The sequence below is a fragment of the Ceratotherium simum genome, chromosome 8, assembly GCF_057802395.1.
Source record: "Ceratotherium simum simum isolate JZ-2026a chromosome 8, ASM5780239v1, whole genome shotgun sequence".
In the NCBI taxonomy this organism is placed as follows: domain Eukaryota; kingdom Metazoa; phylum Chordata; class Mammalia; order Perissodactyla; family Rhinocerotidae; genus Ceratotherium; species Ceratotherium simum.
This window is the reverse complement of record NC_141907.1, coordinates 31,001,911-31,022,138: the sequence shown is the minus strand read 5'-3', so window position 1 is coordinate 31,022,138 and position 20,228 is coordinate 31,001,911. Positions and strand designations below refer to the sequence as shown.

Below are 20,228 nucleotides of genomic sequence, written 5' to 3'. Positions count from 1 at the left end.
GAAAGTTAACAAAAAAAGATGTTGAAGGTGCATTGAAATCCTGTGCGGCTATTCTCCCTGGACCAATGTTTCTGGGTTTCCTCATCTGTAAATCTGGAATACTAACAGTACCTACTCATAAGACTGTTGTGGAGATTACACAGCTTAGTACATGCAAGGCTGTGAATTTAGTGCCTGCTGTACAGTAAGCACTCAGTAAACACAAACACTTATTATTATTACGGAAGATCTCTGACTACACCTACCAAAGTTGGGGGAGAAAAACAAACACCACACAAATCTAAGTCGTTTATCTTTTATTCATACAAACAATACATACACAAGACTGTACATTGTTTGAAGACTGCAATAATTTTCTAGTGTAACAACTCTGTAACAAAATTTAACTAAATGTAACATTTATGAAAATATAAATCTCTGATTGGGTAATTCTTCCCAACAATACAAAGTTTACATAAAAACATTCAATATGAGCTATCAGTTGCAAACAAGTTAGGAAAAATCATTCAAGTCACTTGTTAAACTCTATTGGCTTTTACACAGAACATTCACACACTACATTTAATCCATCTAGGCATTTAATTCATAGAAATGTGTGGCATGGAGGTCCAACTAACAATGACAGGAATAAGAATGTGTTGCCTCTGAAGAGCTAAAAAAGTATTGACTCATATAATCAACTCCAGATGATCTGTATGAGGGCTGGGCCTTCTCTGGGCTACCACCTCCCTGGCTGGGAGCTAGACCAGGAGGAACATACTGAAAACAAGTCTTTTACCGTGGAGCGGAATGTTTACATCTGAATCACATCTTTGAATGCTTATGTGTCAAATTGTTTTCCAAAGTGAAATACAATTGACTTGGATTCTCTATGGATTAGATCACTTTGTTTCTCCCATTAGCATCAACAGTGAAGATGTCACTGTCTTTTTTCTCACACTGCCCCCCAACATCCCTATATGGCTATAGCACAAGCTATCACCACCTTTATTTTGCAGTTTTCAAAAACAATACAGCGGAGAGGTTCAAGATCTGTTAACAGATATGCAGTGAGTTCATGGCAGATCTGAAAGCAAGTGAGTCCTTGTTCATTATCCTGTCTACTAGAGTCACTACTGCCAGTTTCAAATACAACCAAACCAGACCACCACTAGGACACCCTTGGGAAAGTCATCCAAGGACGTGTCATGTGGAGGATATGGAAGGAAGAAAATCACTTTCCCCTTTTGGGATGTAATATTTTCTTTTAAATAGGTAAAGTAGTTTTTAGAAAATATTTAATACCATTTCACAGCTTCTGCTTTGAAATGGTTAAGACCTCAAAGGGCTCCGAAGAGTCCTGAAGCAGAAAAGAAACATACATACAGTGTGTAGAAGTAAGAAAGTGATTACAAACAGGGACAATAAAGAACCTTTGGACACCCTTAAGATTTATGGAATATTTTAGCACAAAGACAGGCATCTTCAGTTTGTCCCAGAGTATTTGGTCATCTATCTGCTTTTACACAGGAAAGAGGAAGAATGAGAGTAAGGCAAATATCAGTATTTCATAGATGGCATATCGAGAAAGCTTTCTTTCTATTAAGATTTACTGCAGGGATTTAGGAAATAATTTATGCTTCCATACAACTGACTGAAGAGCACAGACTTCTGTTAGTACAATGATAGAAATGAACAGGTGTTTTGACCAAATTTGTAATGCCCTTTCTGTAATTCTTCTTTACACCCAGCTCAAATAGGCATTTCAAAAAAGACATGAAAAGATTGTGGTTTCTTGTTAAATGTGTTCTTTTCCAGCCCAGGAAATAGTTTAAAAATCACATATTCCGTTATACAGAAACCCTTGCATGCAACTGTTGAAACTGTATTTTAATGAAGACTGACTCTGCGTGTTCAGTAGCCCTATGATAGTGGTAGTCAGTTCTTGTCCCAGCCCAGCCTGTGGCCTCACATTTCACGTCCTTTCTCTTGGGAAACTGGGAGCACATCTGGGCATTTTTGTTACATTAGTTTGCACCTTTGGACCTTCCATCTGCAGACTGGGTTTACACAGTTGTCAGGATTATAAAGTGTAAGGAGAGATTAAGGCTGTGTTTACTCATGGCCGCACAATCATCTGAAGTCAACTCATTGTGTTCACGATTTCAACCGAGTTCTACAGAACCAATTCCAGTCCAAATGGTCTCTAGCCTCTGTCATCTGAACCAATCGAATGTTATGTTGCTTCGTCCCACACAGCTAATTTTACAACTATCGTCTAACTTCCAGGTGATGCAGCCATTTAAATACAATTTCTAGAAGTTCTGTCAAGACTTCATTCCCAGATAAACTTTGACAAAAAGACCAAGCTCAAAACTAATCTCACTTCTATACATTTCACGATCGTGTTAATAATTAACACTGGAACTCCCCCATCTTTCCTGTCTTTTAAGAAACGAGTAGCTTATTCATTTGGGATACAGAAGATACTTTGTTTTTCTTTTGTACATGTACCATGTATTTCTGCTGAGCAGGAAAAACACTGTGTCAGTTGTCAGGGGCATAGCTGTGGCCCCTGGATTCCAGGGCAGAGCACACCCGGTCATAGCAAGAATTGTGTTTCTTGGAGGGCGTGGCCTCACTGGGTTCATTGGAGTCACTCACCGTGATGGGACTGTCTCTTGCAAAGACCTCAGTGGACTCTCTCCATAAGCAATCCACAGACACTTTAAAACAATAACGATTACACTTTGGCCTGGATGTCTGTGCTGCATTGTTGAAAATTTGTCTGCTATTTGAAGTGGCAATTTTAATTTTCAGTGCAGCATCTACGCGGTCCACGACCGTGTATATCCCTATGCTCCCATCATCAAAACCCACAACGATGTTCACGTGCCTCTGTGAGAGGGCAAGAAAAGTTGGGGTTTTGTAAAGGGAACAAGCACCGATATTTTTGCCGTCGGCCAGTCTCATTACGATTAACCTGGATATCACACCATTTTCATCCTCTTCCTCCCCGTTTCGGAAACAGATGTACACCAGGTAGCGACCATCTCGAGACAACCTCTGCCGCCAGATGACCCCAGAGGCGTGAACCACCCGTAATTTACCGCTGTGTAAATCCAGCACGTTGATATTTTCATCTCCCCTGGATATAATGCCTAGCTTTCCATTGGGAGAAATTTCAAAATCCTCTAGATTTTTCAAGAAGTTGTTTGGAAGTTGCACACGGCGACAGATCACTTCATCTGTCAGACTCCAAATATTCACCGTCTCGGCAGATGTGATAAATACAATGATGTCAGGACAGTCGGGGATCAATTTAAAACTCACAATGGTGGTGCCATCTTCACAGCAAAATTTCTTGGTGATACTTCCAGTCCAAAGACTGACTGCCAGCACTTTGCTTTTGGTCATTCCCACCACGAAGGTATTTGCAGAGGTTATAAAGGCGTTCTGCAAAGTGGTCAGAATGTTGCAGACCCTGTGGCCTGTGGCCAGCCTCCAAACCCTGGAGGCATTCTCTTCACAGAGAGAGACCACAAACTGGTCATTGTGGGTAATTAGCAGCTGAGATATTCTCTGCCCATTAATTCGGAAGAGGTTTTCACCACTGCTGGTGTGCCAGACATACTGGCTGCTTTTGTCATCTGATGTCACCATTATGTCCCCAGAGGATGTCAACACGCAGTGTTCAACTATTCCTTCATGCTTAAATACTGCTTCAATGAACCCACTGCTGAAGTTCCACTTATGAACACAATCAGAGCCATCAAGGGAGTAAATGATTTCCCCTCTGGCAGGTAACATCAGACTCTGGATGGGTTTTCCAGTCTTATCTATGTTGGACATAGCTGTGATTATATCTATGTCCCAAATAGAAAGAACACCACTGGTTGATAAAGATAGCAGCATGTTGTGGTGACTAGATTTCACCAGCTTAACTATGGTACCTGAGATTTCCTGTAAGCTCGCCATACATTGTCCTGTGTCCCGCCTCCAAAAAAACACGGCTGAGGTATTTTCCATGGTTGCGATGATGCAGTCTCCATTTTTGGACAGCACGGCAGATATAAAGCGTTCGTTGTGCTTAGCTCTGAACTTTTCAGCCACCTTCCACATGCCAGTATCTAAGAGCTCAATGCTGAGGGCTTTACAGATCAGAATGGCACTTTGGTCCTCTGAAAGTTCAATGCTGACCACCTCGCTGTCTTCTCTGCGGCAGTCAAAGTCATCAGTTAGCTGGGGGTTGGTAATGTCCTCAGTATTCCAAACAGAAAGGCTTCCCTCACTATCTACCATTACCATTTCTTGGGCTGTGTCCAAGATAAGAAGAAACTTCACAAACCCACCTGAAAATTCAGATGTCACCGTACATAACTTTTCTCCACTCCCTAAATGAAATATGGTGGTAGTATTCAGGTACTGTCCACAGAAAGCATAGACGCCATCCAGGGAGCACTGGACACAGGTCACTTCATACCAGCAGTGGAACTGGTACAAGGGCCATCCGTAGAGCAGATCGATGACAGTGACATCTTTGCTGGCTTCAAGCCATGCAAGGGTGTGGCTGACGGAGACTGTAAATCCATTGATGTAGGTGGAGCTGCTTCCATGCTTGGTCCCTTTGATTTCCACCTCAGACAGGAGACAAGAATTGACATTGTCATAAATCAACAAGGTGTTATTTGTCGTAGCCACCACAAGATACTTTTCGTCACTGGTGAGCTTCATGCCCAGGATGACGGACTGGGCTGTTGTGATTTGCCTGAGTAGCTGACGAGTTTCCACATCCCACGTGCTGATGGACCCATTTTCTAAAGCTGTCAGGACAGTACTGGGGTTACTGGTAGGCAGAATCTCGGTGACATGCAGGTGACTAGATGACAAGGGAAGACGCTCCGGGCTATATGTCACGTCCATGGATGAATGTAATGGCACAATGGAGCAATATTTGGGCCCGTCTTTGTCACACTCCAAAAGAAGGTGTCTAAGTTTGGGCAGGGAACTTACAACAGGCAGAAGTCTTTGCTGGAGCTCTGCTGAAAGGGAGCCAGGAAATGCAATGATCTTGTTTTTGATGCCTCGGAGGGTGCTTGCCAGGAACTTCAGCTCCTTCTCTTGCGAGCAGTTGTAAGCCAGCTCGATGTCTGAAAGCACTTTATCGAACTGGCCGATTTTGATCATGGTGTAAAGCCAGCTGAAGTTCATGATGATGCCATAAAGCAAGTCATCGGTTTTACCACACCTCGTCAGGTGGTGCAAGAGCTCAGACATCTTCCGATGATTGACGAAAAAGATGTCAGGTTCCAGTGGATTACACTGGAAAACCCACGGCTGGTCTGGGGCCTGCCTGTCAAAGGAAGCCTGTTCCATGAAGTGCTTTTCTTCCTCAAGCAGACTTCTGCTCTCCAAGTCAAGACAGTCATTCAAGTAGGGGTCTTCAAGGCAGAAAGCTTTCCTCCTGCCCCCTGACCAGACCCCCAGGAAATAATCTGCGAGGATGGTGTGCATTTCCCGCAGGTCACTGTTGTCCTGCAGATACAGCTTATGGGCTATGAGCTGCAGGTGTCTGTTGGCCCAGACCAGAAGAGTGACATTCTTCACGTGTCTTTCTATTAAGTATCCGCTGAGACCCTCCTTGAGCCTTGCGATGTACACATAAGGTACTCTCAGGGGATTGCTTGGCCTGGCATTCTCACTGAGCTCATTCATAACACTGTTGTCTAGGGCCAACACGTCCTCCAGTTCCATTTCACTCAAACCCATTTTGGCCATGGTGATGTAACCAAGAGCCCTGGAGACTAGTTTCTGACCACACTTCTTCTCCAAGGACCAGAATAGCTGCTCTATACTTTCATGAACGGTGACACAGAGCGAGGACTCATCGACATCTTTGTGAGATCTCCAGTGTCTCACTTCCCTGAAGGTCAGGTTCACAAACATGGGCAGTGTGCACTTGGAGAACGCGTTGTTCACATAAATCTGCTGGCCTGATGTGACCTTCCTTTTGACCCGCAGCAGCTGGTGTTTGAGGACCTGGCTGCACATCTTCCTGTCCCGGGGAATCAGCTCAATGTAGTTGTCTTCTTCGTGGATAAGGCACCTTAGTTTCTGCAGGATCCCATGTTTGTTGGGCAGTGTGGAGAGGACTATCCGTACGAAGCGCGGAAGGTGAGCTGGGAGCCACCAAAGCTTCCTGGCCTCGTCACTCTCTGAGAGCTGCTCTAGGGCGTCGAATATTATTACTAGAGGTCTCTGCAATGAAGACTCATTCAAAAGGTTTATAAATAAGTCACGGAGGTCGTGGATCTTCTTAGGGTAGCTTTGAACCAGACACCGGTAATTAATTGCCAATTGTTCACAAACACTGAGAAGGAGAGTCTTAAGGTCAGTACTCATGTCTGTGCTTCCTAGAAATCTCACAACTACTACTGGGTCAGATTCTGGTCCTGTGTCTTCATGTAGCCAGCCATAAGCCTAAAACATAAAGGTGGCATTTAGAATGGTAATATTTATTCACATGGTCATAGATAACAACACTTCTCTCCAGAGGTCAGACTTCTGGTAACCCTGACCAAGCAGGAAGTAGCCTCGAACTAGGAAATGGAAAAGCCCTCTGAGAAGGTCAAAGAACTGACACAAAGCTCATGCACTAAAATCCCTAGGTAAGACCCTCAGGATCACTCTACTAAAAGTAATAAAATAATGATAATAATACTTTTCAATCCCAAAGCAACATTTGGTTTATAGTCTAAAAGTTACAAAGTGTATCTGGTATGGTTAGTTTTTCATCGCTGAATCCCCATTTCCTGGCCTGGTTGTTGACACATAGTAGGTGCTTAGTATTCATTTAAAGACTAGATTAAGTAATCATTTACTCATTATATTGAGTTGAATAATTTCATTGATTGAGATCCCATGAAGGCCATATATGGCTGACCAAATTTCCAGTTAATTAGAATGCAATAAAAAATACTATACAAAAATGGTACTGAATGTAATCTTCCATGATTCAGAGACATTTTACTATATTGGGGTGCTATAGGGTCATCTTTATGATTATGTATCATTGTCATAAAAATCTATATAATGCTAGTTAAAAGGGTTTTGTCAAATTTTGTGCTTTATAGTAGACAGTTTACTATATACAAACAGGCAGTCATCAGTCTGCACGTTATCTCTCTGCAGGGCACATGGGATTACAATATCATTTAACCAAAAAAACAAACCAAGGCCCAGGCTGCATAAATGACTTGCTCAGAGTTAAATGGTTACCAAGAAATGAAGTTGGAGTAGAAGTCATATCTGACTTTCATTCTAGTGCTCGCTCTCTCTTTTTTTAATTGTGGAGTTAAAGAGATAACATATATGAGGGGGCTGCTAAGTTTAGTATTTTTCTGTCTGGAAAGGCAAGGACAAGAAGAGAGATGATCACGGTACAAAACGCTCCAAAGTGTATGTTTAGGGAGATAATGTCTTTCAGTAATCCTTGGAATTCACCAAGGATACTCCTTAGAAAAAGACATAAATATACATTAGGAAGTAAGTTTATGAAACTTGGTTCTTCAAGAGAGAGTTCAGGTTAAGGTTTGAATAGTCGAGGAAAGATTTATGGCTGTCAGTTTCAGAATGAGCTATTAAGGAAAATAAGCAATTTATGTTGTTTAGCCCCAACCTTTGAAGCTGTCTTGGAGGAAGCTAATTCTGCCATCCTACCACTGTCCTTTGGTGGCACATCAGAAACAGAGCACAACTGTTTGTCCCTACACAGACTGCTTAGGATGATCATAGGTATCGTCCTCTCTCCTCCCAATCATGTATTGCTGAACATGTGATATCTGTAGAGAGTAGCCCTCAGATCATGAGCTCCTGTCCGTGGAAATGTTGGGTACACACAAGATGTCTGTCTGCATCCTCAAGAGGGACATGAGGTTACAAGAGAGCACAGGTTGTTGTTGGTGGGGCAGATGCTCCCCAGGACAGAGACAAGTGGGGCACAGGCAGGGGACCTAGAAACAGGCGAGGCTCCTGGGGGACCAGAGTCCTGGCCTGTGAGTAGACGCACCGTGGTGGTTGGACAAAATATCCAGAAGAGTGAGAGCTTAGAAAGCCATTTCTCAAGTTGATCAACCCGACTGTCACCCCACTCTGCCCCACTGGGATTGCTTATCTAGACGAGCATATCAGCCCAGCCCACGTGATTCTTTACCTCCTGAGCTAGCGCATGTGGAGATGCATCAGTGCACATTTAACTTAGTCAAATTCAACAATACTTGCCCCTCCAACCACCTTCACCCTTCCCTCCTCCACAAGGGAAAAAGCCCTACAGAGAATGTGAAATGGCATACATGAATGTTTTCTCATTTGATTTCAGTTCCCATGTGCCTCTCATTGTGTTAGTATGTTGCTCACTTGGAATAATTCTAAAATTTGAAGATTCACATACAAATTAGTGTTCAAAGACACACACACATACGTTTATTTTGACACAACATGGCCCCTAAATGTAAGCCTGCCGCTTCATCTGGTGTAAAGAAAGAGCTATATCTTCTAACAATAGAAGAAAAGCCAGCAGCTGGGCATGGCATATTAAGAAATGGTAAACTGGCCTTCCCACGGACTTTTGGAGTAAGTTTGTGTGAGCTTACTTTGGAACCTAATCCCCACATAAGGTGCAACACAATTGTCCCTGTTCTTATCCTCAAGATGACCTACTTGAGGCCGTGTAGCACAGGATAGATTACAAGAATGTACATGAAGTTAAAGAAAGCTCTGTTCTTGAGAGAGTAACCACAGGAAGAACAATATAGAGATTCTGAAGTAACACCAGGATAATAGAAACCATCAGATTTTGATATCAAGTGTAACATGAGGTTAAAAATGGAACTAGTGTAGTCCAGTTTAGACTGAGGTGCCAAGACAATAGATACCACATTCCAGAGTCAGGTTCCAGGCCATCATGCAGGACTTGCAAGGGAGTTGTGTAAACCAGTTTTGCTACCTTTAGTGGACTATTCACTTCCAGCCTAAAAAAGAGAGTCAAGAGGCTGAGAAAAAAGTTGGAGATTAGGGTGCTGTGGGTTGTGTCTATCACCACCCCACTCCCAAAGGGGAGGGCTGAGAGATGTCCACCCCTCACTTCTAGCCTAGGGAAAGGTCTACAATGGACCATTTACAGGGTGTCCTGTAAGAGCTTGGGAGACAGGGTCATCTGTGTCTGATGACATCTGAGAAATACGGAGACTGACTGAGGCTGGTTAGCTGCTCTGATGGAGGAGTGACGGAGAGCTGCTGTATTGGAACTGGAGTTTCTTAGCGCAAAAAAACACCTGAGTGTTTCCCACGTCCCAGATGTCGGCCACCCGCAAGAGTCAGCTGACAAAGGCTTTTGTTGGTTCTGTTTTTTCAATGTCCTAACGGAGTTTGCTGGGCTGTGGAGAGGATCTTGGCAGAAAGATACTAGAAGTGTGTTGCTGGATGTCTAGCAGCCAAGGAAGCGACCAGCTGGAAAAAAAGTGCATTCCCTGTGTCTAGGGAACTGTAGGTGAGAGACGCTCAGCGAGGGCAGGGGAGGTGGGAGGGGAAGGACCTCCAGGAAACTAGGAAAAGGCGTCAGAAGAAACAGGAGGCACCTGCCTTAAACACCTGCCAAGACCAGAGAGTGCAGGGCCTGGTTCAGAACAATACTGGTCATGTAAGAACTTTCTGGCTACCTTACCTTTCCTACATCCCCTAAACTACAACCCTATAGGGGTCACAACCATATAGCGGTCATGTGGTTGGGTTTAGGAAATGAGGGGAAGGAGTGCTATGTGGAGAAAGCAAGGAGAAGATGGCTATGTCCCTACTTCCCACTGCAGATACCTTGCTTATGGTGGGCCTCAGCTGGGGGAGAGAAATGTAGACTGAAGCTTTAATTATCATCTTAGACTGGACATGTTTAATTGCTGAACTGAGACTGATTTAGTGTCCAGAGTGACTGGATGGCTTGTCTCTGCTGAGACGGATGAGAAGAGTTGTGAGATCTGCCCTTGTTTCCATCCGAATAGGAACTAGCCCCACAACATGAGTTTGAACAATGACAGAAAAAATAAATATAGTTGTTCTATAATTGCACCCCATGAGTCTTATTCTTTCAGTATAACCGTTATACCAGCAAAAGAGAAACACTGAAGTAACCATTCCAAAAAGACTAATTATAATTCAGAAAGTAAACAGAGAAAATGGAAATCAATTTGATCCATTTATCTTTTCCCAAGAGTAAAAGTTTTTACAAATATACACATAAAAGAATAGGCTTTTACCTTCTTTGCTACTTCAGCGAGTAGAAGGGTCTTCCCAGTGCATGGTCCGCCATATATAATAAGAGGGTTGATGTGCCCGGTTTTACTTGGAAGAATGTATTTACGCACGATGTTTAGAGCTTCGCATTTGTACTCATAGAAGGAGGCATACGTTTTACACAATGACGAATGCTGAAGGATTTCATCATAGAGCGTATCAGTCTCAGTGTCAAAATTCTGTTGTACCGTTGCCTGAATTATGTCAATCATGTCCTCATAAAATTGTTTACCAAGCCCTTCTATGTAATGATTTTCTATTTCTTGGGAATAGCCTAGTTTCATGTCACAATGAGTAACAGATGTGTACACTCTCAGATTAGATGATGCAACAATAGTAGGAATAAATTCATCCCTGAGTTTTATCAGCTTCTCTTGGGCTTCTGGGTCCCGAATAATCCTTGGTTCTGTTCCAGTTATGTCCATGTATTTTCCCATCTCTGGGATTTTCACAAAACGCTCAATGTTAGCAATTTTTCTAATGTAGCACACACACTTCTTGAGGAATGCTGGAGTCTGCTTTCCTAGAGCAAAGTCAAATTCATCCTCTATAGCTGGAAGAAAATATGACAAGTTTATTGTCCAGAACAAAGAAGCAACATGCCCATACTCCCAGCACTTAACTCTCAGTCACTAGTGGTAGATGCTTTTGCTTATAGTGTGTATTAATTTCTTAATTCCTTAATTTCCTGCTTGTCTTTTCCTAAGCAGCCTGCCACAGAACAATGGGTTTTAAGTAAAATTATTTAATTTCCTCCCCAATTGGAGGAAGAAGTTGAATGTAACACAAAAGAAAGCATACCAAGTTTATAGTTGATTCAAAGTTCCTGCTTTGCTTCCCTCTCAAACTTCAGTGGTTCTAAGAGTGAAGAGCAGGGACCAATTGGGGTCAGGAAAGAATGAGGAAGAGGGCAAAGAGCATACTGAGTTTACTGCTTCCTTGTCAGTCTCTCCTTTACAACGTGGCTTCACCATTTTGTTTGAGGTACATTGTACCCCAGATCGATATGTGTAAATATAATTATAAAAGCATACTTAAAACATAATCATCTTCTGATTATTGATCAATCTGAATTATCCATGTCACTATTAAATTCCATTATATCCATCAGAGCAGGTACAGAAAAATGACTTAGTATGTAACTGTACATCTTCTAAGGTAAACCACGTTATGGCTTATAATACATGCATGCTGACATGCAAGTAAATATACATTATAAATCATTGGAGGCCCCATAAGAACATTTCAGACTGGATCAGTAGTAATAAAAACGTCACTGGCACATGATTTTAGGGAAGAAAAATAAAAAAAAAAGAATGGAAGTGAATTTTAAGGCAAGCAGTCTTTTAAAATGGGCTGTCCTCCCTCCCTCCCTTCTTCCCTCCCGCTCTTCTTCCCCTCCCCCCTGCCTTCCTTCATCCACTTGGTCTTCACTGAGTGCCTGCTATATGCCAGGCATCCTGCTAGTTGCTTAGGATACAATGGTGAGAGAAAACAGACAATGCTGAGAGAAAAAGCCATTACAGAGCTATGGTCCAGTGGAGGACGGCAGACATGAATCATAGAGACTCACAAATAAATGTATTGTGATTGCTTTCAGTCCTGTGAAGGGGAATACCATGATGCAATGATAGCAAACAATCGGGGGGTCTAACCCACTTGGAGAGGTCAGTGAAGGGTCTCCTAAGGAGGTGGCTGCTGGGCTGGGATCTGATGGAAGCCTAAGGGGAGGATGTGAGGCTCTGAATACAGAGAACTGGGCTGGCCACAAACTGGGCTGGCCACAAACTGAAAACATTTCAATGTGCTAGCCACAACTCCAACATCAAGCAAAACCTAGAATATGCATGTATTCCATTAACTACTAAGGAAGGTGGGAATTTTATTTTAAAATGGTGCCTTTTGGTGGAAGTCTTATGATAATATGTTTTCAGTAGTGATAAGCAATGGATCAAAATTTGTGACTCAAGTAAAAAAGATATGTTTATAGCCACCAATGTTGAGTGACCTGTGCCATGCCCATCAGTATGTTTTACAAAGGGTTTTAATCAGGCAAGTTGGTTAAGTAGACCAGTTAAAGGAGCTTGTCCAACATATGTCTACTCTTCCTTTACAGAAGGGGAAGACCTTTTTCTAATGTAGACAAGGGAAGATGCAAGAAATCTCAGCACTATGAGCTCCTGCAGAAAGCAGCCTTGGGCCCCTATCTTTTCCAGCCATCTATGTAAAATGCTAGGGAGCACACTGGATTAGCCAGGTGCTATGTTCTGAGTATCATGAAGAAGGAAGTGGCCAAACTGCAGTATTTATACATAACATGATAAGCAGAGATGTGCACTGTCACCTCTGACTCCCAGAAAACAAGTCAACTGTGACCTAACTGACATTGTTGTCACCCGTATGGAAAGAGTGTGTCAATCAGGAGCATTGATCATAAATGCAGCATAAAAAGAGAGAGAGACAAACCAAGTTGGTAGAGCCCATCTAAGCTTGGCTCATGGGGACAAAAGAGGCTGTACATAAGAGTGCCTGGTTGATGGTATAGACTTAATAAATATTCCTGAATAAATGAGTCATCTGAGACTAAGTGACCTCTATAGAGCTATTTTTAGAAGCAAACTGCATCCTCATGATTTGGGGGGACTTTTATTAATAATTTCTGATATTTATTTGTCTATAAATATTATAAACTCCACCCTCCTTGATAGATTACCATATTTGTTTTCCATCTTTGCATTTTCCTTAAAATCCTCAAGTTTAACCAGTCACGGCACCCAATGAAGATAACATTAGGAGGAGATTCCCCGCCCTGGCAACTATCATTCATGAGACATTAATCTCTCTACTATTTCCAGGACCAGTCAGTTGTGACATTCACAGTAGGGCCCCATTTTGGGGTCTAATTTATTTATCTTCTTCTGGTATTTATAAAGGTGAAATTGGAAGTGTTGTGAAAAATTACTCTCAAGTATAAACAGTACACCTTTCCAGATTCTACCTAGTATTCTTATTTTCAAGATTTTTGAAAATATTAAAGTAATATACTATATCCATTTCAAAGAGTTGGCACTTCTCCAGCAATTTCCATTGTGCAGACATGGTCTTAAAATGAGTTTGAAATGTAAAATAAATAAAATTACAATGAGTATGCGTAGCTTTAAAAGATGTAACCCCAAGTAGAAAACAGTCTACTTGTAGTAGTTCATACTACTAGTATGAAATTATAAGTCCTCATATGGCTATGCACGTGGACAGAGTTCTTTAGCTTGGAGAACGTGTTTGTGATGAAATATTTGAATACTTGAGCTGTATGATTCCAAATGAGAGGATGCCTTCCCCCAACTGGTGTCTCTTACGTCAAGAATAGGAAAGCTGGGCCGGCCCCGTGGCTTAGCGGTTAAGTGCGTACGCTCTGCTACTGGTGGCCCGGGTTCGGATCCCGGGCGCGCACCAACGCACCACTTCTCTGGCCATGCTGAGGCCGCATCCCACATAAAGCAACTAGAAGGATGTGCAACTATGACATACAACTATCTACTGGGGCTTTGGGGGAAAAAAAAAAAGGAGGAGGATTGGCAATAGATGTTAGCTCAGAGCCGGTCTTCCTCAGCAAAAAGAGGAGGATTGGCATGGATGTTAGCTCAGGGCTGATCTTCCTCAAAAAAAAAAAAAAAAAAAAAAAGAATAGGAAAGCTTTTGCTCTGGGCATTTTTTTCTAACACAGCATGTGTCTAGGAACAGGGTGGTTTTGCCTTTGATAAAGATGAAGAACCAAAGCCTCGAAATGGACCTAAAAGATCCCAAAGCAACAAGTCTATTTGTTAATCTGTATATTCTAAAGATATTACTTATTCCTGCCAGTTTTATTATTTTCAGGGAGACCTAAAATAGTACCTAATTTTTGACAGCTTCCAGAGAATGAATTTGTCAAAATTATTTATAATTTCTCTGAGCTGGAAATACACGTATCCAGGGAGAATGGTATCAAGTGCCTTTTAGGTTTTCACAAATGCTTTGCCACGCCATTCACAAAACCAGTCTGAATACGAAGCTACTATTGTTTTTTCCTCAATAATTCTTTACTATCAACTTTCAGAATAAATGCTATATATCTGATTACTTTTACTCGTAGTATTTGTCTCCTGGAAGCTCTGACTGACATATTCCTTCAGATCTGTGGTTTCCTGTGCAACTTCTAAAAATCAAGCTCTTCTCCACTGCTGAGAAATGCTGAGAAGCCAGCCTCTGCCTGGCAGCTGGGGAGCTTTTTATTTTAAGGTTCGCTTAGATCCTGCCACTCCCTTCCTTCATAACCTTTGATGGCTTCCCATCTTACCCAGAATAAAACATAAGCTTCTTATTTTAGCCTTTGCCCACCTTCTGACTTCATCTCTCTCCCCCCCGGGCCTGGCTACCTTTGCCTTCTTCCTGCTCCTGGAACTTGCTACGCACATTCCTGCCTCAGGGATCTTGAACCTGGTAATCCCTCTGCCTGGAATTTTCTGCCTTAGATACGGCTCTGATTGCTTCGGTCATTCAGCTCAAAAGCCATCTCCTTACTGCCCACCCCATCTAAATCCGGACCCCCACATCCTTCATCAGTCCCTCTTATCCTAGTACTGTCTTGTTTTATTCATAGCAATTATCTTTCTGAAATGATCTTGTTCTTGTTCATTTATTTGATTACTTACCTATCATTTATTTTCCCCACTAAAAAATAAGTTCCAAGAGAGCAGAGACCTTGCCTTCTCATTCATTGTTGTATCCCTAGTACTTGGCACATAGTAGGTACTCGATAAATGTTTGCTAAAATGAGGGAGTGAATGAATGAATGAATAAACAGCTCAACTGAGAAACACTGGCAGAGTCTGGTCTATTATATCCAGCCTCCTCTGACTTCTTTTAAAATCACATTTTCTGGAGAAGTCCCCAAGGTAAGTAAAGGCTTATCTATGAGTTAAAACAAAAGAACACTTGCCTCTCCAAGAGATGGAAACATTTAGAAAAATTAGATTTCACCAGGCAGTAAATGAAATTATATTTGCAGAGCCATAAAAGGGAAGCAGCGAATGCATCTATTATTCATCTATTCCTTAATTTACTGAGGATGTGTAAAAATTACCTGAGAACAGGTACCTCTTAGCTTGGTTGTGTTTCATTTTCCCCTTTTCATGTAACAGTTTTACAGCAGCCTTAAATACTTTCTTGATCTCATCGGATATCTCTTGCCAGGTCTTCTCATTCTCAGCATTGGCAGAAGGCTGCATCTATGGAAATGTAAAAGTGAGTTATCAGGAGCCAGCCCTCATGGCCTAGTGGTTAAAGTTTGGTGTGCTCTGCTTCAGCAGCCCAGATTTGGTTCCCGGGCACAGAACCACACCACTCGTCTGTCAGTGGCCATGCTGTGGTGGTAGCTCACATAGAAGAACTAGAAGAACCTACAATTAGAGTATACAACTATGTACTGGGGCTTTGGGGAGGGGTGAAAAAGAGGAAGATTGGCAACAGATGTTAGCTCAGGGAGAATCTTTAAAAAAAAAAAGTGAGTTAGTCTTAAAATCATCAAAGAAAAATCCACATTTAAGAGCAAGAGAACTATTATTATTTGAAGGTCTACCATATGCCAATACTGTGATAGGTGCTTAACAGAGAGTATCTCATTTAATTCCCCCAATGACCCTGAAAGTTATGTGAAGTTAGTTACATAAGGGTGTGAATCCAGACAGGATTTGTGTGTTGGGCTTTCTTGTTATACCACGTATTTGCCTCTTGAGTTTTGACACAAATGTCATAACAAAATCATCTCTTCAATATCCTCTAAAGAGGAGTTAAAGTTAAAAGGGAAGTGCTCATATGTTATAATTTAATTGTCTTTAGTTGTTTCTTCTTCGTTTTTATGATAGAAAGATTGCCTATCAAGAAAGCAACATTTATTCTCTTGATGATAATCTTATTCATACATTCATTTATTTAACAACGATTTATGCAGAAATATCATTTTGGGTTTAAAGAATAACTTAAATTTCACAGAATCAAATGAAGAAGGAACAACTAAAGCCAGTTAAATCGTAACATATGAGCAAGTGCTCCCAAACCATTGTGTAATCCTGGTTTTCTAGAGGTAACATGTTTTTTAATAGCTACATTTACTCCTGGCATATTTAACTGGGGAATGGTTTGAGTTTACCCCCAACATTCCTCTCCATAGAAGCAATATTCTTGCAGCTAAGTACTTTGAATAATGCATATGAAGGGGAAGAAGAAAAATCAAGGATTCTGACATGATTTCATATTGCATGAAGAAAATGCTTTATGTTAAATATCAGAGTGACAAATATACAATGTCCTTAAATGAAGAACCGTCACTAACCCAGGGCTCTCCTCCTCTTGGAACTGCCTGGGTGCTGAATGTATCAAGGTTTTTTCCTTTGGAAGACAAGATGGATATCTATGCCTTTTTTTCAATCTCTCTAAAAATTCTATGCAATGAATAGGCCCACTTATTTTCTCTTCCTCCTTCATTCAGTTTCAGGGGACATATAACAGACACATTTGGGAACCAAACTGGAGAGGAGACAACGATAATGTTTCCATCATACTCATGCAGAATCAACCTCACTTCAAGATTCTACATAAGATACAAGAATATAAATTAACTATGTATAAAATGTTAAAGGAAAAATATTGAATTAAAAAATGAGAGATTTGGGGCCAGCCTGGTGGCATAGTGGTTAAGTTTACACACTCTGCTTCGACGGCCCAGGGTTCGCAGGTTCAGATCCTGGGCACGGACCTATACTCCCCTTATCAAGCCATGCCGTGGCGGTGTCGCACATATAATGTAGAAGAAGATGGGCACAGATGTTAGCTCAGGGCTAATCTTCCTCAGCAAAAAGAGGAAGATTGGCAATGGATGTTAGCAAGGGCCAATCTTCCTCACCAAAAAAAAAAATTAAAAAAAAATGAGAGATTATAAAAAATAGCTAGGCAGGTTTTAAAAAGAACCCCCCCACAAAAAAAACCTTTCACATATTAAAAATATAACTGTTGAATTTGAAAACTTAATGTATGAACAGACAAGACACAGCTGAAGAAAAATATTGGTGAACTGGAAAAAAGATCTAAAGTAATCTTCTGGAAAGCAGTATGGAGAGATAAGGAAATTGATAATGTGAAAGAGAATTAAGAGACATGGAGGATAGACTCAGATGGTCCAATGTAAATCTAATTACAGAGTAAAAAGGAAAGAACATAGGAATAGAGGAGAGACATTTGATCACATGATGGGCTGAAAATTTTCCAGAACAGAGAGAATACATGAATTCACAAATATAGGAAGCATGACATATACCAATCAGAATAAATACATAGACACATTATAGCAAAATGGGAAAAATAAGAATATTTTCAGATAAACAGAGAGAGTTGATCACTAGTAGACCTTCATTAGTTGACCTTCCAAAAGATATACTTCAGGAAGAAGGAAGTGACCCCAGGAAGAAAGTCTGAGATGCTAAAAGGAAAGGTGAGTCAAAAAAATGGAAGGTCTCTTAGCTTTGGATTTTGTTGTTAAAAGGAAATTTAGGGTCCAGGGCAGAATAACTTTCTGTCTTCCGTGCCTTCTGTGGAGAAAACCACCCCTGGATGACATAAACAGTTGAAGATTATGAACAGATACATACTTTGGAGAGAAAGGTAACTTACTGTATTTTTATTGCTTTTCAGCATTTCCGATTTGGGTCTGAGGTAATACGCTGCTGGCACTGAGTTCTCATCGCGACAGTACCACTCTTCCAGTAACTTCGTCTCTAGCTTCGCCTCTATGGCAGCATCCAAAATCATTTCAAACTCTGAGGCTTCAACTTCTCCGGGGATTCGGATGTTCCCGTATTTTTCACCTAATAGTCCCTGTGTATCAACAAGAAAGTTCAGTTTAGTGTATCACCAAGAAAGTTCAGTTTAGTATTCACATCATGTGGCTACTCAATAAATATTAATAAATAGATAACAAGATACATTGTTCCATCAGTTTTCTTTTTTAATCACAGTGGATACTTTTTTCCCATGGATTATTTCATAAGTAAAATTAGACCAATTATATTTTAATTATAGTAAATTCACCAACTGAGAATTGAGATTGCATATCATATCAGACAAATTCAAAATACAGAATTTTGTAGCAAATTTATTTTCCCAAAGTTTACATAATGCAACAAAAGTTGTTCTACTCCGAGATTTTTTGTTTGTTTGTGACAAAGAAAAGTGACATGCTGGACCCTATGAAATAACAAACGTAAACTCTCAAACAAAAGAATTGCTTTGTAAATAATTAATAGTATGATTCTAAGATTTGCACAGATTCCAGATTTGCACAGCTACAAATGAAAGAAGTATGAAATCACTGATTGTGATGCTACTATCAACTCCACTGGAAACTGAAAAAAATTCCAAATATAAACAAGATATTATTTTCTCCCTATTGAATTGGCAAATAAAAACATGTGCTCAGTGTGATGTGAAGGTGAGAAAATACCCACATAGCACTGACGGGTGTGTCAACTGATCTCATATTTCTTTGAAGGGTATTCTGGCAATATGTATTAAAAGCCTTAAAAAATCTACATAACTTTTGACTTGGCAATTTTTCTTCTGGGAATGTGTCTTTAGAACATAATTAAGGATGCACATAAAGACCAACCAGAATATTTATACTGAGCCTGTTTTAACAGGCTAAGTTATAAAAGTGTTAAAACAGTGTTTTAGGTATAACAACCTAAGTGCCCAGCAGAGGGGAACATTTAAATACATTATGGTACCTCTGTTCAAAGGACGTACCAAATCATGTGCTAGAACTGTACTGACACAGAAAGATGTTTATAAAATACTATTAAGTGAAATGGTAACAAAACAGCATGCATAAGATGATTCAATTTCCATATATATATGAGAGAGAATATCGTGTATGTACATACATAAGCATACATATACACATAAGAGAGATTCTATAAGAATATGCAGCAAGGTTATCCATGGTTATCTTTGAGTGGGTGGTTTTAAATTTACTTAACTTGTTTTATGAATTTATTGCTTTTTTATTAAAAATCTTTTTTTTTGTAATACATATGTATTATTTATTTATTTATTTATTTTTGAGGAAGCTCGGCCCTGAGCTAACATCTGCCAATCCTCTTTTTTTTTTTTTTTTTTGAGGAAGACTGGCCCTGGGCTAACATCTGTGCCCATCTTCCTCCACTTTATATGGGACGCCGCCACAGCATGGCTTGACAAGCGGTGCGTCAGTGCGCGCCCAGGATCCAAACCGGCGAACCCCAGGCCGCCGCAGTGGAGCGCGCACCCTTAACCGCTTGCGCCACCGGGCTGGCCCCACATATGTATTATTTTGTACTGAGAAAAACAACAGGTATTTAAAAATTTTAAACCTAGTGATGCTGTCTATACTCCTTTGTGGAACAACACTTTCAAAGTTTCTCTAAATGCTTGCTTAAGCTCGTGGTTGTTTTTAAAGTGTGGTCCTGGAACCAGCAGCATCAGCAACCCCTGGGAATTTGTTAGGCATGCAAATTCTCAGGCCCCATCCCAAACCTACTGAACCAGAAACTCTGGGGATAGGGCTGAGCAATCTGTGTTTTAGCAAGCTCTCCAGGTGCCTGAACCACTGGTTTAAGATAACAAAAATATTAGATTATATAGCACTGGGCATTTCAATTAATCTTCAGTGTCTTATCTGGTAGAAACAGGAAGGAACATTAAAAGTACTCTAACATAAATCTATACTATCTAAGGCAAGTTTGTCTGCTTTATAGTATCCATGGGAACATTTCTGTTTAATCTGTGGGCATCTTTATCCTTTCCTCCTATTGACTAGCACCTTTACCATAAATTTC

At 40.8% G+C, this 20,228-nt stretch overlaps 1 protein-coding gene across 2 annotated transcripts in view; it reads right to left on the bottom strand.

Moving 5' to 3' along the window:
- Positions 1-91: 91 nt before the first annotated feature.
- Positions 92-20,228, bottom strand: part of NWD2 (NACHT and WD repeat domain containing 2) — a 169,744-nt gene continuing 149,607 nt past the window's right edge. For both annotated transcript variants that reach the window (XM_087434173.1, XM_014784129.2), the window contains 4 exons: positions 18,028-18,231; positions 15,446-15,590; positions 10,287-10,876; positions 92-6,459 (listed from right to left, as the gene is read on the bottom strand). In XM_087434173.1, the coding sequence (XP_087290299.1) occupies positions 2,527-6,459; positions 10,287-10,876; positions 15,446-15,590; positions 18,028-18,231 (4,872 nt within the window). In that variant the 3' untranslated portion in view covers positions 92-2,526. The remainder of the gene's footprint in view (positions 6,460-10,286; positions 10,877-15,445; positions 15,591-18,027; positions 18,232-20,228) is intronic.